The 15680-nt window shown below is 27.8% G+C and overlaps 4 protein-coding genes across 4 annotated transcripts; 2 read left to right on the top strand and 2 right to left on the bottom strand.

Moving 5' to 3' along the window:
* LOC127280945 (oocyte zinc finger protein XlCOF7.1-like) lies at window positions 1-4288 on the bottom strand. Its single transcript, XM_051304365.1, has 9 exons — window positions 3252-4288; window positions 2604-3094; window positions 2252-2530; window positions 2003-2180; window positions 1649-1897; window positions 1314-1553; window positions 807-1160; window positions 537-703; window positions 1-392 (listed from the first exon to the last, which is right to left on the bottom strand). The coding sequence occupies exons 1-9, from the start codon at window positions 3576-3578 to the stop codon at window positions 215-217; spliced, it is 2463 nt and encodes an 820-aa protein (XP_051160322.1). The 5' UTR covers window positions 3579-4288; the 3' UTR covers window positions 1-214.
* Window positions 4289-5558: 1270 nt separating this feature from the next.
* On the top strand, window positions 5559-9525 carry LOC127280940 (TBC1 domain family member 15). Its single transcript, XM_051304361.1, has 9 exons — window positions 5559-5875; window positions 6451-6543; window positions 6637-7138; window positions 7215-7394; window positions 7456-7550; window positions 7619-7817; window positions 7878-8095; window positions 8175-8489; window positions 8552-9525. The coding sequence occupies exons 1-9, from the start codon at window positions 5849-5851 to the stop codon at window positions 8843-8845; spliced, it is 1923 nt and encodes a 640-aa protein (XP_051160318.1). The 5' UTR covers window positions 5559-5848; the 3' UTR covers window positions 8846-9525.
* Window positions 9441-10863, bottom strand: LOC127280944 (60S acidic ribosomal protein P1). Its single transcript, XM_051304364.1, has 4 exons — window positions 10672-10863; window positions 9871-10021; window positions 9688-9795; window positions 9441-9565 (listed from the first exon to the last, which is right to left on the bottom strand). Exons 1-4 carry the CDS (start codon window positions 10741-10743, stop codon window positions 9552-9554), a joined length of 345 nt encoding a protein of 114 aa, XP_051160321.1. The 5' UTR covers window positions 10744-10863; the 3' UTR covers window positions 9441-9551.
* Window positions 10864-11359: 496 nt separating this feature from the next.
* LOC127280939 (RING finger protein 10) lies at window positions 11360-15680 on the top strand. The gene is made up of 12 exons (XM_051304360.1): window positions 11360-11743; window positions 12253-12431; window positions 12514-12734; window positions 12806-12896; window positions 12968-13152; window positions 13325-13520; window positions 13621-13752; window positions 13842-14196; window positions 14264-14515; window positions 14621-14801; window positions 14900-15246; window positions 15338-15680. Exons 1-12 carry the CDS (start codon window positions 11674-11676, stop codon window positions 15436-15438), a joined length of 2310 nt encoding a protein of 769 aa, XP_051160317.1. The 5' UTR covers window positions 11360-11673; the 3' UTR covers window positions 15439-15680.

Here is a 15680-nt window from a genome sequence, read left to right as displayed (position 1 = left end):
TATTCTGTTTACCTGCATTTTCCAGTAAAATTCAATTCTCTTAGGAACATTATATAAATTGAATGACCGATGATTTATTTTCTTCATTATTTATTTACATTTACCGGTCTTAAGAATTTGCTTTTATCGATATTAACGATAGAAAAGCGTTGTAAGGCCATATTTATTTATATTATTAGAATAAAAAGTGCACGTGACACTATTAAATTATATTTCAATTTTCCGATTCATCGGGATGATCTGCTTTTATGTGATGAGTAAACGTGTACTGTGTTGTGAAGCGTTTTTTACAATAAGGACACTGATATGGCATTAATGGATGAGCAGAACGAAGATGTGCAACAGCTAATTCACGTAGTACGAACGGTGATTGACACACACCGCAACGATATCTGCAAAAATAATTGTAATATTTTTTTTTGTTCGATTTCAATGAATGCAAACTTTTAGTTAAATGAAAATTTAAAAGAAAATTTAAGAGAGAATCATAAAATTATTAAAAAGATGTGAAGACAATTTTTTTTTAAATAACTCACCCGCCAGCTGTTTTAATGAGAGTCCTTTTAACTGGTGCCGGTGGATTAACATCAACGGCCTCTGTATTTTGTTCGATACGAGGCACAGAAGTACAAGCGCCGGTTTCTGGTCTTAATTTTGGCATTTTTCCTGCTTCTTTTTTCAAAGCTGCCTTACGAACTTGATTCTATAAAATATTTTGTTCAAAAATAATTATTTACAATTAGAAATTTTTTTTTTTTTTATAAAGTAGGAAAAAAAATTTGATAAACAATTATTGAAATTTTTACCATAAGATGAGCTTCTGAATGTACTCTCATATGAGAATTTCTCGATTGTGAATTGGTAAATGTTGCACTACATTTCGAGCATTTATATTTTTTAGAACCACCAAATAAGGCAGAATTATTACTTCTTTGCAAATTCTTTGGAATTGTATTTTTCTTATTAAATAATGGTTTCACATTACACTGATGTGTCATTAATGAAAATTCTTTAAAGAAAATTTTATTACATTTTGCACAGTGAAAAGTTTTTTCAATTGAATGTTTCGCCTGATGAGTTTTATATGATGACTTGTCTGTAAATACTTCATTACAAACTGTACATGTGTAAGTTGTAATAGTTGTACGATTATGAGAAGCCTGTAAAAAGAAAGAAAATTTATATTTTCTCATAAAAAAAAGAAAAAATAGTTAGATTTTGGTTTTTTATTCAGTCATACTTTTACTAATAATAATAAAAATAATAATAAAATAATGTTAATAAAAATAATAATTTAAAAAAAACAGCCTTACTTCATGCCTAGTTAATTGCCACTTTTCTTTAAAAGATTTTGTACACATTTTACAGCAAAAGCTTTTAGGTTTATAAGAATCAGAGTGCGTTTGTAAATGAACAATCATTTCTGTGCGGTTATTAAACCATTGCAAACAAATACCACAACGTACAGCATTTTTAATCGTGCTTGAATTAAGAACAACTTTTCGTTTCACTGGTCTATCATTTATTGAACAGTCATTTTCTTCAATCATAATCTGTCAATTAAAAAAGGAGAATTTAATATTGATTTTTTTTTCTTTCTGGCATAGAAGGAGAAATTCAGAATTTCGAGGGGGAAAAAAAAGATTACCTCATCGTAAGATCTTGTTTTACCACGTGATCTAGCTTCTCTAGCTTCTCTTGCCTCTCTTTCGGCATTTAATGCTTCCTCCTGTTCGACACTTGTCATTGCAGGCATCATTCCCTGATTATGTTCAGTCATCTTGTGCGTTGCGAGTCTTATGTAGAGACCAAAAAATCTTCCACAAATATCGCATTGATGTTTCTTTGGCTCGTGCGTTCGCATATGATTTGACAATGCACTTTGCTGTGTACAAACCTAAATATTTGAAAACAAAATATACCTCATTGTTAATATTATTATTTTAATATATTCCAGGAATTACAGATAGAATTATTTTTTTAAAAAAAAAATTCTATTTACCTTGCCGCATGTGGGACAAGCTAATGATTTAACGCTATCGTTAAAATTTTCTTTTCTAATTTCTCGTGTATGATTTTCTTGTGAAACTGAAGGTAATGAACTTATTGGTAGCCTTGTCATTGTATCCAATTGATGTAATTGTATATGATTTTGATAAGTTTCCATTGTAGGAAAAAATCTATAATAATAAATTTAAATTTTATATAGTAACAAATTGAAATTAAAAATAAAAAAAATTCAACAAATTACCTATTACAAGGTGGACACCATGTACTTGTTCCAACGTCAATATCTTCGGCAACATGATCACGAAGTCTGTGATGCCTGAGCATTTCCCAACTAACAAATTCACGATCACATTGATGGCATTTGGTAACTATTTCATCGAAATCTAATGTAATTTTTAAATGATCAGTGCCATCGTGTTTTGCTAAATCCTCAACAGTGTAAAAAACACGAGAACACTTTCTGCATGTGTATCTTCGCGGGCAAAACACTTGCATATGTTTTATCAAACCCTCCTTTGTTCTAAATTGAAAAAAATAATATATTTTTAAAATATAATTACAATTAAAATAAGAAAAATAAGAAAATAAAATACCTATAATAATTATTACAAGGCGCACACCACCATTTAGAGCTAAGTCCTGATTTTGTTTTTAATTCTTTACGATCACTTAATGTTATATTGCCTTTGAGTACTTGTTCCAATATACTTGTTCGTGGTTTATCGTTTTCATCAATATTTTCCTCATTATTATCATCATCATCATCATCATTGACATCATCATCATCATATGATTTTTCATAATCATTTGTAAAAATATTTGTTCTTTTTCCCATTCCTGAGATTAATAAACTTCTTTTATTTATATCCAATAAATCAGAATCATTTCGATGTAATGTATCTAAAGGTTCTTCTTTAATTTGCACTTCGCACGGCAATTCAGGAAGTGGTTCCCTTGTATTGTGATTCAATTGTAATAATTCAGATGCATTAATTAAAGGAGTTGTACTTTCTATTGGCAGTGTTGCTGGTAATGGAACTAAAGGAGGTGGTGGTGCTCGACATTTTTCTTTACACAATTGTACCTAAAATATTTTTGATATCAATGTAGTTCTTTTTTTTTAAAAATAATAAACATAAATATCTTTTTAATAATAAATCAGGAAATTTTTTTTCCTAAGACACATTTGTCAATTAATTTAATAATTAATTTAGAAAGTTATGTGAAATTTTTAAACTTACCTGACAAGGATCTGGTGAATTTTGCATGGCATTAAGAAAAATTTGTACAGACTCCAAATTTTTAAGTACCAAAAGTTTAGTGTGCATTGTTTTATAAACATTTAAGCAATATTCACGAAATTCAAAAGCATCATCGAGCCTTGCGGCGCAAAATTGGCAAATTTGCTTCGGCAAAGGATCAGTCTTGTAAACGAGAACAGGCAAACAAGCTCGTAATTTCTGAGCTACTTTTCGTTGTATGCCTTCAATACCAAAAATTGGGAGCATTTCAGTCTTCACTTCAGAACAAAGTCTGCATGTATTTTCCCAATTATTAACAGCTGTCATTTTTTTTTTTTTTTCGAAAAAATAATGCTTTCTTTTCACAATAAAATGCAATATAGTTCAAACTAGGATCGATATATATATGTATATATATATAAGAATTATTTCACATGAGAATAAAGTTTAAATGTTCATTATTTTCAATGATTATTGAAAATTTAGAAAAATTGAGACAAAAAAAATGTCTTATTTATTTAAACAAAAATAAATCATATTAAAATATGATTCAATAAGCCGGATTCTCTGTGTGAGACAAAGGAGGTCACGAAGAAATGAGGTTAGTTAAGATGCATATTCTATGAAACGTGGACACAAACAAAATGCATTTATCTTTCGGCCATATAGACATTATTCTTCTTTAAATTGACAATTGTAACTAACTTAAATATTAAAGTATTAATTTAAAAACTATTTTAAAAGAGTTTTTTCTAATAGTTTTTTTTTAATTTAAAAAGAAGTATTTTAGCTTAAAGATTTTTGATATCTGTGAACCGGTTTTCATCTACACGAACATTATTTTTACCCCCAACAAAAATCACATTATTCACTGATATTTAAAAAAAAAATTCATTTTCACTGCATATTCTTTAAAAAAAAAATGAAAATTGAAATAAATAATCCTCACGTTTTCATCGATTTTTGACAGCTATTTTACATTTGGAGATTTACAACCATCTGTAGTTTTTTGAGGTGACTGTCCTTGTCAGAGAGGGGTAGTAGTAGAAAAAGAGTTGCAGACATTTATCTCAAAATGAAAACTGCGAAAGATTATTAGGTCGAATTCACAAGTGTGGAATTGACAAATGTTCTAACCTCTATTTCCATGAATTGTAAATTGAACGAAATGTTATTGTTAGGAATATATGATCAACTTTTATGCGAAAAAAATTATATTTTTTGATCTAATTTATAATTTCTATAATTTTAAATTTCTTTAATTTTTATTTATCCTAATCTTTATTTAACATAATTTTCATGAGGTCGAAATATGAAATGTTATAATGTTGATTTAACCTAAATATAATTTATAATAAAAGTAATTTGACATAATTAGTATTTATGGTAATGATTTAATATACGAATTAAAAAGAAATCAATTTTTCAAATGTTAGAATCATATTGAAAGCAAAATATAATTTGTTGGAATTATATTTTAACATAATTTCTATTTACACGAATGAAATAATATGACAGAATTAAAAAATGTCAAATTTGTAAGACTCTACTCTTAAAATTGACAAATTTCTATTTCATCAAAATTATTATTTGCCTAATTGTCATTTAATATAATGTGTTTCTTTACGAAATACAAAGTTCTCATTATTTTTATTTATCCGATTTCTAAGATAACCTAAATGTCATTTACCATATTTCTTATTCGTTAGAAATAAGATATGTTCTAATTATTATTTCTTTATTTTCGATTTTAATTTTAACCTAAATATTAAAATCATTAATTATAAATTAAAGTAAATAAAATTTCGTCAAATATGTATTTCAACTAATCTTAATAGCATCAAATTATTATTTAAAATACAGTTTATATACTTAATCGAATTTCAATAACTTATGATTCGTACATTAAATCATTACCACAAATACTAATTATGTCAAATTACTTTTATTATAAATTATATTTAGGTTAAATCAACATTAAAACATTTCATATTTCGACCTCATAAAAATTAGGTTAAATAAAGATTAGGATAAATAAAAATTAGAAAAATTTAAAATTATATAAATTATAAATTAGATCAAATTATAATTTTTTTCGCATGAAAGTTATGATCATATTAATATTCGTAACAATAACATTTCATTAAATTTACAATTCATGGAAATAGAGGTTAGAACATTTGTCAATTCCACCTAATAATCTATAGTTTTCATTTTGAGATAAATGTCAGCAACTCTAATTACACAACCCTGGTTTCATATTTCGAACGTTTTAGGTCGTACTTTACGACACATAGCCACCTATCGGCGAGTTTCACCGCGAGACCTCGCCTGAACTTAACAAGATTCCGGAGTGGTTAAACGACAAAAAAAATAATATATTATTTTTCTGCATTTGAGCACCACTTAATACTGTTAGCAGTAAATCGCAGTGTATTTGACGAAAACACCCAATGTGAACATAACACGCATACTATCAAGAGGAATGTGCTCTATTTTCTTATATGTGCAAGTTAACGAAGAACAATAAAACATTTCAAAAAAAAAAAAGTTGAAAATGTATTGAAATAATAATCCGAAGAAAAAAAAGTTTAAAGATGTTCGAACCCACGGAATTGGGAAAGGTTAGCCCATGTTTTTTTATCTTTAAGAATAATATGTCAAATGTTTTTTCTTATATTTACAAGAGTAATCATTTAAAATGACGTATGAACGAATTATTTGCATCATTCACAAAGATTTGTACGTCTGTGTCTGTGTGTGTTGTAATTTAATATAATCTCATTTTAGAGGCGTAGTTTAAAAAAATATATAAATAGATAAAAATATTTTTGTTTTCTGTGTTTGTTAATAATTTTAATTGAAATTAGGAGCATTGTAGGCAATTAATCAAGGGACGTTGATAATTACATGGATAATAAAAAAAGTAAAAAAAATGTCTCTTATGAATCATGCGGTAAATTATGATTGTTTCGGAATTTTTATGACAAAATTTAACATATTGTTTTATTATTTCCACTTAACTCTTTTTGACACTAGGGATAAAATTAGGATATCATGCCTTTCATTGAAAAGGATAATTATTAGATTATATAATTACATTTACATACAAAAATTATTAGATTTATTATAATTATATTTTTTTAGTTATTGAAATTGGATTTTAGTTTAAGAAATAAACTCTTTTTTTTAAAAATAGGAACTTTGTATCCACACTGGAGTGGTTTTACGTGGAGCTAATACACGAGAAGATGAGGTCCACAGTTCAGGAACTCTGAATATTGTCGAATATGTAAGATTCAAATTGTTGATAATGCGATTAAAAAGAATTTTTTTGTTGATTTATTATTAATTAATTATAATATTTTTGTAAATATTGATTTAGAGTTTTGGTAAATGCATTGAATGGAAGCCAATTGAAGTATCAATTGTTTCGGAAATACAAGATCAAGATCCAGAATGGTCGCTTGTCGATTCACATACAAGACGTACGCGAACATCGTCTGAGGGTCCAGATTCACTTGGACGTACGCGAACCGTTCGTATATTATTCTCTGATTTAAAATCATTTCGAATCAATCATAGTGGACAGCAATTAATATTTATGCAAAAAGATGGTACCACGTATGTGGCATTTTTTCAACTTTCAAATGCCGAAAGTTTTGTGAAATCATTGAAAGGTTTTATTAAATTCATCAAATCAAAAATGGATAGCAATATGTATATTATCGTTGATGAAGTGAGTAATGTTCTTAATAAATCATTCGCTGAATTGGATCTTTTTCAAGAGAATACTTCGGATTATGTTTGGAAATTTGTTCGTAATTTACATGATCGTCCATATGAAACAACAATGGAGGCCTTCAGTAAACTCGCCGATGTTTGGAGTTGGTTTAAAAATTTTTTTGCTTTAAAATTAAATATAGTTTTTAATTTGTGTTTAATAATAAATTTTATTCACAGTATATAAAGACACTGATACGAAACGACCAGTGGAAGAAACAGTGGCTGATCTTTTAAATCGTTCACTGTCAATTGATGTGCCTCTGCCATCGGTTTCCGTAAGTTCCGGTGAAGAATATGAAGTAATTGGCGTTTCAAGTGCATCAGTTCTTCTCCCACCAAGACCACCATGTCCTCGAGGTGCGTTAATTGAAATTATTAATAAATTTTTACAATAATAAATAAATTTGAAATACTTTAGGTGCTCCTTTGACTCAGGAACAATGGGATAAATATAAGGATCCAACTGGAAGAATTACAAATTCTGATGCGATTAAAGAAATTATTTTTAGAGGCGTGAGTAATTTTTTTTTTTTTTAAATTATGTAAATTAGTGCAAATTAAAAATTGTTGTTTTATTAAAGGGTATTTCGCCATCCTTACGTTATGAAGTTTGGAAATTTCTACTTAATTATTATCCATGGAATTCGACGAGTATAGAGAGATTAGAATTGAAGAAAAAGAAGACTGATGAATATTTCATAATGAAATTACAATGGCGATCCATGACATCAGCTCAGGAAAATCGATTTGCCGATTATCGGGATCGTAAAAGTTTAATAGGTTCGTTTACTGAATTATAAAAAATATCTTTTTTTTTTTTTAATTATTTTTTTTTTCTAGAAAAAGACGTAAACAGAACTGATCGAACACATGTTTATTACTCGGGTGAAAATAATCCTCATTTAGCACAATTGTACGATATTTTAATGACCTACGTAATGTACAATTTTGATTTGGGATATGTACAAGGTATGAGCGATTTGCTCAGTCCAATTTTGTGTCTTATGGACAATGAAGTCGATGCCTTTTGGTGTTTCGTTGGATTTATGAACAAAGTCGTGAGTAATGTATAATATTATAATTTTAAATTATAGTTGGATAAATTAATTAAAAATGTTCTTTTTTTTACCCTATTAGTACACAAATTTCGAAATGGATCAATCGGGAATGAAATGTCAACTCAGTCAAATTCATAATTTACTCTCAGTGACGGAACCGCAATTGGCGAATTATTTAGATAAACACGACTCGGGAAATATGTTTTTTTGTTTTCGATGGCTATTGGTTTTGTTTAAACGTGAATTTAATGCTATTGATATTATGAAACTTTGGGAAATACTTTGGACTGATTTGCCATGTAAAAATTTCCATCTTCTTCTTTGTGCCTCAATTTTGGACACTGAGAAAACAATTCTCATGGAAAATCAATATGGATTCACTGAAATTTTAAAGGTATAAACATTAATTAAATTTTTAACTTTAGAGAAAAAATTTGTTTTCTTTTTTTTTTGCAGCATATAAATGACTTGTCGTTACACATCGAATTACCGTGGACAATTTCAAAGGCAGAGGGAATTTATCATCAATTAATATCAGTGGCGCCTCATTTACCGGACAGTGTTCGTACAATTATTGGATTGGAGCCATTGAACAGAAGTCCAGAACCATGTGAACTTGATATTAGCAATGAAAGCAGTGCCTCAACGACAAATGAAGAAAATTCCCACGAGCAAGAAGCTGAAGGAAATATTAAATTTGGAGACAACGAAGTTGCATTCGAACGAGGTTTAAGTATGTCATATACATGAGTAGAGGAATTTTCTTTTATTGTATTTTAAAATATTTTCCCTTTGCGTATTATTTGCACCATTCATTTTAAAAAAAGTTTACTAAACAAAATTTTTCCGTTATTTTAAAATCTTTTTGAATATTTTTTGTTTCGACACACTTTGTTGTGTAAATTATCAATGATTCTTAAAATTTAATTAATTTTCTTCTATCTTTTTTTTTTTTTTTTTTTTTTTGTTCATCATAGATTATTGTGTATATATTATATGTATAATGATACATTAAAGATTTTATTTACCTATTATATATATATAGAGAAAAGCAGAGATTTATTTTTAAAAAAAGTAAAACATTTATATCATTTGATAGAATACTGAATTTTTAAAATTTGTGTGTTTCGTATCTCCTAGTCGATGTATGTTAGTTTGAAAAAAAAACTTTCTATTTTAATGTTGTGTCAAACTTTAATCAAAAGAAAAAAAAAAAAAAGTTTGCAATTGTAGCTTTTTCTAATGCGCAAGATTTATTGTATATATGTAAAGTTGAACTTTCTTTTTCAAAAAACTGTTTTGGGTTTAATATTGTTATATTTACACCTAATAAAAAGGTCCTCTCTTTCATTTCCATAAAATTATGATCTTTTTTAATTTATAAGAAACTTTTATAATTACAATGCACAATAGAACTGTACAAAAATAAATTGATTTTTTTTTTTAATTGCTGCTTCTAATCGAAGAGACCTGTAAGAAAAAAACAAAATTAAATTGAAATTATTTACTTTAGAAAGAATAATTTAAATTATTTTTTTTAAATTCAATTAATATTTAAATTTTTTCATAAATTTAATTAAACAATTTCTTACCGAAGCCCATATCGTCGTCGGATTCCTCTTCTGGCTCTTCCTTCTTTTTCTCTTCTTTCTTGGATTCGGCAGCTGCGCCTCCTGCAGCGGCAGCGGGTGCAGCAGCAGCTTAAAAAAAAATTGATAATATTAATTTGTAATTTTTTTTTTTTTAATTAGTTTTCTGAATTGAAATTTAATTACCTCCCGCAGCTGGAGCAGCTCCGACTCCAGAGCCAATATTTGTGATAAGTTCTTTAACATTAACGCCTTCCAAAGCTTTTGCGAAGAGTCCTGGCCAATAAGGCTCAACGTCAACGTTCGCAGCCTTCAGGATTGTTTGAATTTTTTCACCCTGTACAAAATATTAATTCATTGTAATAATTTAATCAAGAACAAATTCTACATTTTCAAAATAGATTAAAAATTTAAATAAAATTGTGCACATCACTTGTCGCATAAGAAATAGTAATCTTACGCGTTACGCTCTGTACGTTATTGATTTTGCATTATTTCGACACCAAATCAGCAAAAAAAAAATTCAACTCATCTGGTTCTAATATAATGCTCGATATTAAACATTAAAAAAAAAAAATTAAATACGAATCATATATTACTAAATTTTATTAATTAGAACTTTTACAATATTTCATGTAACGCCAAAAATTTTACGATGAATAAATAAAAAATTAAGTATATAACTAACAAAATCAATTAGAAACGAAAAAAAGGAAAAGTATCAACATTATCCAATTATTTTGCAAGCAAAACAACTAATTTTATTCTTATATTGATATAACATAACCTCGAAATTAAACAATTTTCATGCTCGCATATCTACAAAAGACAATTTCTAAAAAAAAATTAAAAATCTATAAGTGAAAACCTTTTAAAGAACTAAAAGTTAAATTAAAAGATAAATAAATAATATAAATATTTCTAATTGAACAATTTAAATAAAAAGAAAATGCTGGAAACGCCAGATGAAGGTGAAATATAACTTACAGTAACTGCAACATCGTCATCGACGAGGAGCAAGGCGGAATAAACACAAGCGAGCTCGGCTTTGGAAGACATGTTTAATTAAGAAATTATTTATATAAAAGAGGATATTTCACTGAATAAATTGCTAAAAATCTTTAGCACACGTGTTTACGCTTTCTCCGACGAAACGAAAAGAAGCGGAAGTTCAACATAGCGGAAATGCGTCAATTTACATTGCAATCTTGCCAACCGTACAAATATATTATGAAATGTAAAAAAACAATAGTTTAAATAATAATGAATTTCAATTATTTTAAAAGAATAAAAAACGCTAAACAGTAAGAAATTTCTTTTCTATTTTATATTTTTCAATTAAATTTGTTAATATTTGCTTTTTGTATTATTTATTTAACTACAAAGATTTTTAAACATTAAAATCGCATCATGTTGCACACCCTGCGAAAATGTTTGATATTTGTTGTGGCAACATTGACCGGAAGCACATGTCCTTATAAACTATCAACAATTCAAATGATCAACTTATACTAATGATGAAATATAAAAAAAATTTTAAATACATACATATCCCCGAGGTTTTGTTTACAATAATTCATAATAAAATTTAATAAAACAAAAGAAATAGAAAAATGTTCCATTAGTAAATTTTAATAAATTTTGATGAATGATTATTTTGATTTCCGATTCTTTCACTGAAGATCACTGTACATCGTCGCCATTATAGCGACGAGTTCGCGAGAATTGTAGTACGCGACAAAAATCGTCGTTTACGGCGAAAGGGAGACAATCTCTCCCAAAATAAGTGTTTTACGTTTTTCTTAAAGTCTTAATTATCTCAATTTTGTCCATACAAATTACCTTCTTGAAGGTTTTTTTTACTTTGGAACTGACGAACATGGCTTATTGAAAAGATGAAGGGTTTGCAGCAAAAAATTGTTTCTCCATACGGAGGAGATAATATCTCAATCATCGCAAACATTTTTAACGGCATTTGCCGTCTTTATAATGGAAAAAAAGTCGAAATTCCCGCAATCCACGTCCAAAGGGACGGGAAATGATGTCAAAAAAAATCAAGGTGAGTCACGACTTTTCCGCGTCGATTTCTATCGCGTCATTTTATCGTTTTATTTTTCAATTTAATGTTATTAAAAAAAAAAAAAAAAACAGTATATTCAAAAAATTTGGTACTGTTTTTGTTTGTAATTTTTATTTGCCGATGGTAGGAAATTTTTTTTTCATGGAAATTTCTCATTCTTTAAGTTTTAGTATTGACGAAGGTAATATTCTCTTTCTAAAAATATTATTTAGAACGTCACTTTGATATTACTGTTTCTTTTTTCATTAAAATTGAAATATGACCTTGTGACGGAACTAATTAAGCAAATTATAAACACGTGACTTGGAATTTGTTCTCTGTTGAAAGAATAATTATTATTCTTACTAAAACTTTATTTCATAATATTTTGTAATATTTTTAATTCGTGATATTAAAAATTGGAAAAAAATTTGATGTAATTGTTCATGTTTTATAAAAATGTTATTTATTAATTAGTGATAATTTGTTTGTGTGTGTTTTTTTTTTAGTCGATATTGTTAGTAGCAGACCATTTCCAAAATCTTCACGTAAACGTGAACCAGTTGGTGCAAGTAACTTTTCAAAATATGATCAGCCTAGGAAATCCTTTGCACAGAAAGGAAAAAGTTTTGATAAGAGACCAAAATCTAAAGGATATTATAATGGCAGTTCAAAGGAGGATTCCAAGGTGTGTTTTAAATTTTTAAATAGATTTTTTTTTGGCTACTATTTGTGGATTATAATTTTTTTTTCGCCCTCAATAATTGCAGGTAGTTGAAGAGTTGGCTGAGCCAGGCTCAGTAATGAATCAAGGAAGTAAAAAGCAGAATTTAAATCATCTGCTAAATTTTCATTATGCTCCACGCGACATGCGGAATGGATCCAATACATGGAATAGAAGAAGAACATTGAATTATAATCATAATAGCAATCGTTGGCTTCCACCTGTTCAACGACACAAATACAATAAGGAACAATTTTTGCAAGCAAAGTATGCAATATTATTTATAATAAATTGAATTTTTCATTTAGAGGGAAAATTTTTAATTCTTTTCATTACAGTTGTCAATTTATTGTGAATGCAAATGCAGATTATACTGCAAATTTAGCCGATCCTGATATTTTAGTTGAATGGAAATTCATTGAGCAGATTGTAAGTATATTTTTATTAAATGAAATTTGTTAAATTAAAATTCTAAAACTTTTTTTTTTTTTTTAATTTAGAGATTACATACTTCTGACAAATTGTCGTGTCCAATTTGTTTGTGTTCGCCCATTGCTGGAAAAATGACAAGATGTGGACACGTTTATTGTTGGGCTTGCATTTTACATTATTTGGCATTGTCTGATAAAACATGGCGCAAATGTCCCATTTGTTATGAGTCAATTCACAAATCCGATTTGAAGAGGTAATTTTACATAAATATTTTTCATTGTAAGTAAAATTACATTATTATTTCTGAGAAATTATTTATTACTTTTAATAATAATAAATTATTAATTTTTAATCAAATTAATTATTAAATATTAATTTTAATTCAATTTTGAAATTAATTTTTTTTATCACTTTTGTTTTTGCAGTGTTGTTGAAATTGAACAGAATTTAATGAACGTTGGGGATAATGTGAAATTACGTTTAATGCGTCGAGAGAGAGGTTCATTAATTGCAACATCAGTACCGGAAAAAGAAATACCAGCACCCACTGCTTTTTTCTCAGTCTCTGATAATTCCCACTGCCAAGTTTATTCTAAATTACTTCTGGCTAATGTTGAAAACGTAAGGAAATTAAAATAATAAATTTTATTTTTATATTTAAAATTATTTAGAAACAAAAATATTTATTGCTTATGTAATAACATAATAACATAATTTTTAGATTATTGATATAATTGAATGCGAGAAAGTTCAGCTAAAACTTGAATTACAAGAAGATCCTCACTGTCCCGAAAATTGTTTTATCGATCAAGCTCTCAATGAATTAGAAATTCGAGAGCGTGAACTTTTAATGGTAACATTTTATTAAATAATATTTATGTCTATATTTTTAATATATATTTTTTTTTTAATATTAATATAATGTTTAATTCTAAAAATTAGGGACCCAATTTGATTGGTCAAGCGAGTGTGGAATTAAAAAAGGAAAACGTTGATAAATGCCAGGAGGTGCCAAAAACCGAAATTGTTCACGAAACAATAGCAGATAATAATATTGAAATTAATAAAAACGACGATGATAATAATGAGTTAAATGAAGGAATTGCCGAAATGAAGAATGATAATGAGGCGCAATTTGAAGTTGTTAAATCGTGGTGGGATGGAGAAGAATATGAATTAATGACTTCGAAAAATGTCTCTGATCATACAAATGTACAACCACCTAAGCAAATGGAAAATCATGTCAATGATTTGCTCACTTCTTTTAATGCGCAAAAATTCTTTTATTTTTATCAAGGTATATTTTAAAATTTTAAAATTAAAAAAAAAAGGAAACAATTTTTAATTAAAAATTGCAATTTCAGCTGAAAACGGACAACATGTTTATCTTCATGCGATGAATGCAAAAATGTTGGAAATGGAATACGGCAGTTTGGAACATTGTCCAAGAACAATTATGGGAAAACTTTTAGAGAAAGAAGAAGGAAGTTTAACTGAAGATTTGAGACGTCGTCTTCGTTATTTATGCCATTTACCACTAACATGTCAATTTGAAATTGCTGAAATTGAACTATTGCCACCTCTTGTTTCGCAAAATGTCCTTCAACAATTTCATGGTAAATTCATCTTCCTTTTCTTTTAATTGCATTTTTTTTATTTATTTCATTTTAATTAATAATAATTAGAATTGTGTTATTGAGAAAAGAAAAAATTGTTTGTAGAACAATTGGAAACGCGACAGAGAAAAAGACAACGCAAAGAACGTGAGGAACGAAAGAGAGAAAAGAAAATAAACGAAGAGGAAAATAAGCGTATGGGAAAATTTCCAACAAGAAAAGTTCATATTGAATCACGTCGTCATTTTCCACAATGGCAACCTGATTATTCTTCATTACAAAATGAGTGTGTGATTAATTTATAATTATTAATGTATTTTTTTCTAAATTCTAAAAGATGATGTATTAAATTTTTTTTATTTTAATAATTAATTTTTGTTGTAGAATTTCAATACCAACGCCTTCGGAATCAACAGCAACGTCAAGTTTAGCAAGTAGTCCATCGTTGAGTACATTTGAGGAGGTATCTGCAATTGATGAATCTATTGTTTGGCCGTCAAATAATATCGATTCTGGACCATCATTCGCTCAAATGCTTCGTCAAAATGGACATCGTTCTGGCAATGCTTGGCCATCAATAAAAACACGATCAAATCCTCCTCCTCCTCCTCCTGAAATAACACCTGTTCAACAAATTGACGAAGAAGGATATGTTTCCCTACGTAATTTTAATCCGACTTTTGGCGATGCACTTGCCCAAGCATTGGAACAATCTAGTTTAGTGGAATCAGGTATTTAAATAAATTTATTTATTTGGAATTTTTTTCTAATCTTATATTTTTAGATTTAAATATATAATTGTAATTAATGCTTTTTATTTAGCTGTGGACAAATCTGAGGAAAATACAAGTGGTGGAAAGAAGAAGAAAAAGAAAAATAAACCAACTGTATTGTTCGCAACTGGAATGGCACGTGCATCTTAAATAGACATTGTGTTTTAGAAAATACATTGCGCAGCTTCTTTATGCATTAAAATTCTTTTCTTTTAAAAAATATGATTATCTATTTAGACATTTATTGAACGACAGTAAAGAAGAAAAAAATAGTCTATTATTTCTTCTGATTTTATGTTAAAACGTTATTGCGTGAATATTTTGGTTGTAAAATATATTTTACTTTGGTCTGCTATGCTTAAAAATTAAATTTATCTTAAATCGCTAAAAAA

Source organism: Leptopilina boulardi, unplaced genomic scaffold (assembly GCF_019393585.1).
Source record: "Leptopilina boulardi isolate dan_hultmark-lab unplaced genomic scaffold, ZJU_Lbou_2.1 LbouV2_258, whole genome shotgun sequence".
NCBI lineage: Eukaryota > Metazoa > Arthropoda > Insecta > Hymenoptera > Figitidae > Leptopilina > Leptopilina boulardi.
The sequence above is the reverse complement of the archived record's forward strand: the minus strand, read 5'-3'. Positions and strand labels throughout refer to the sequence as shown.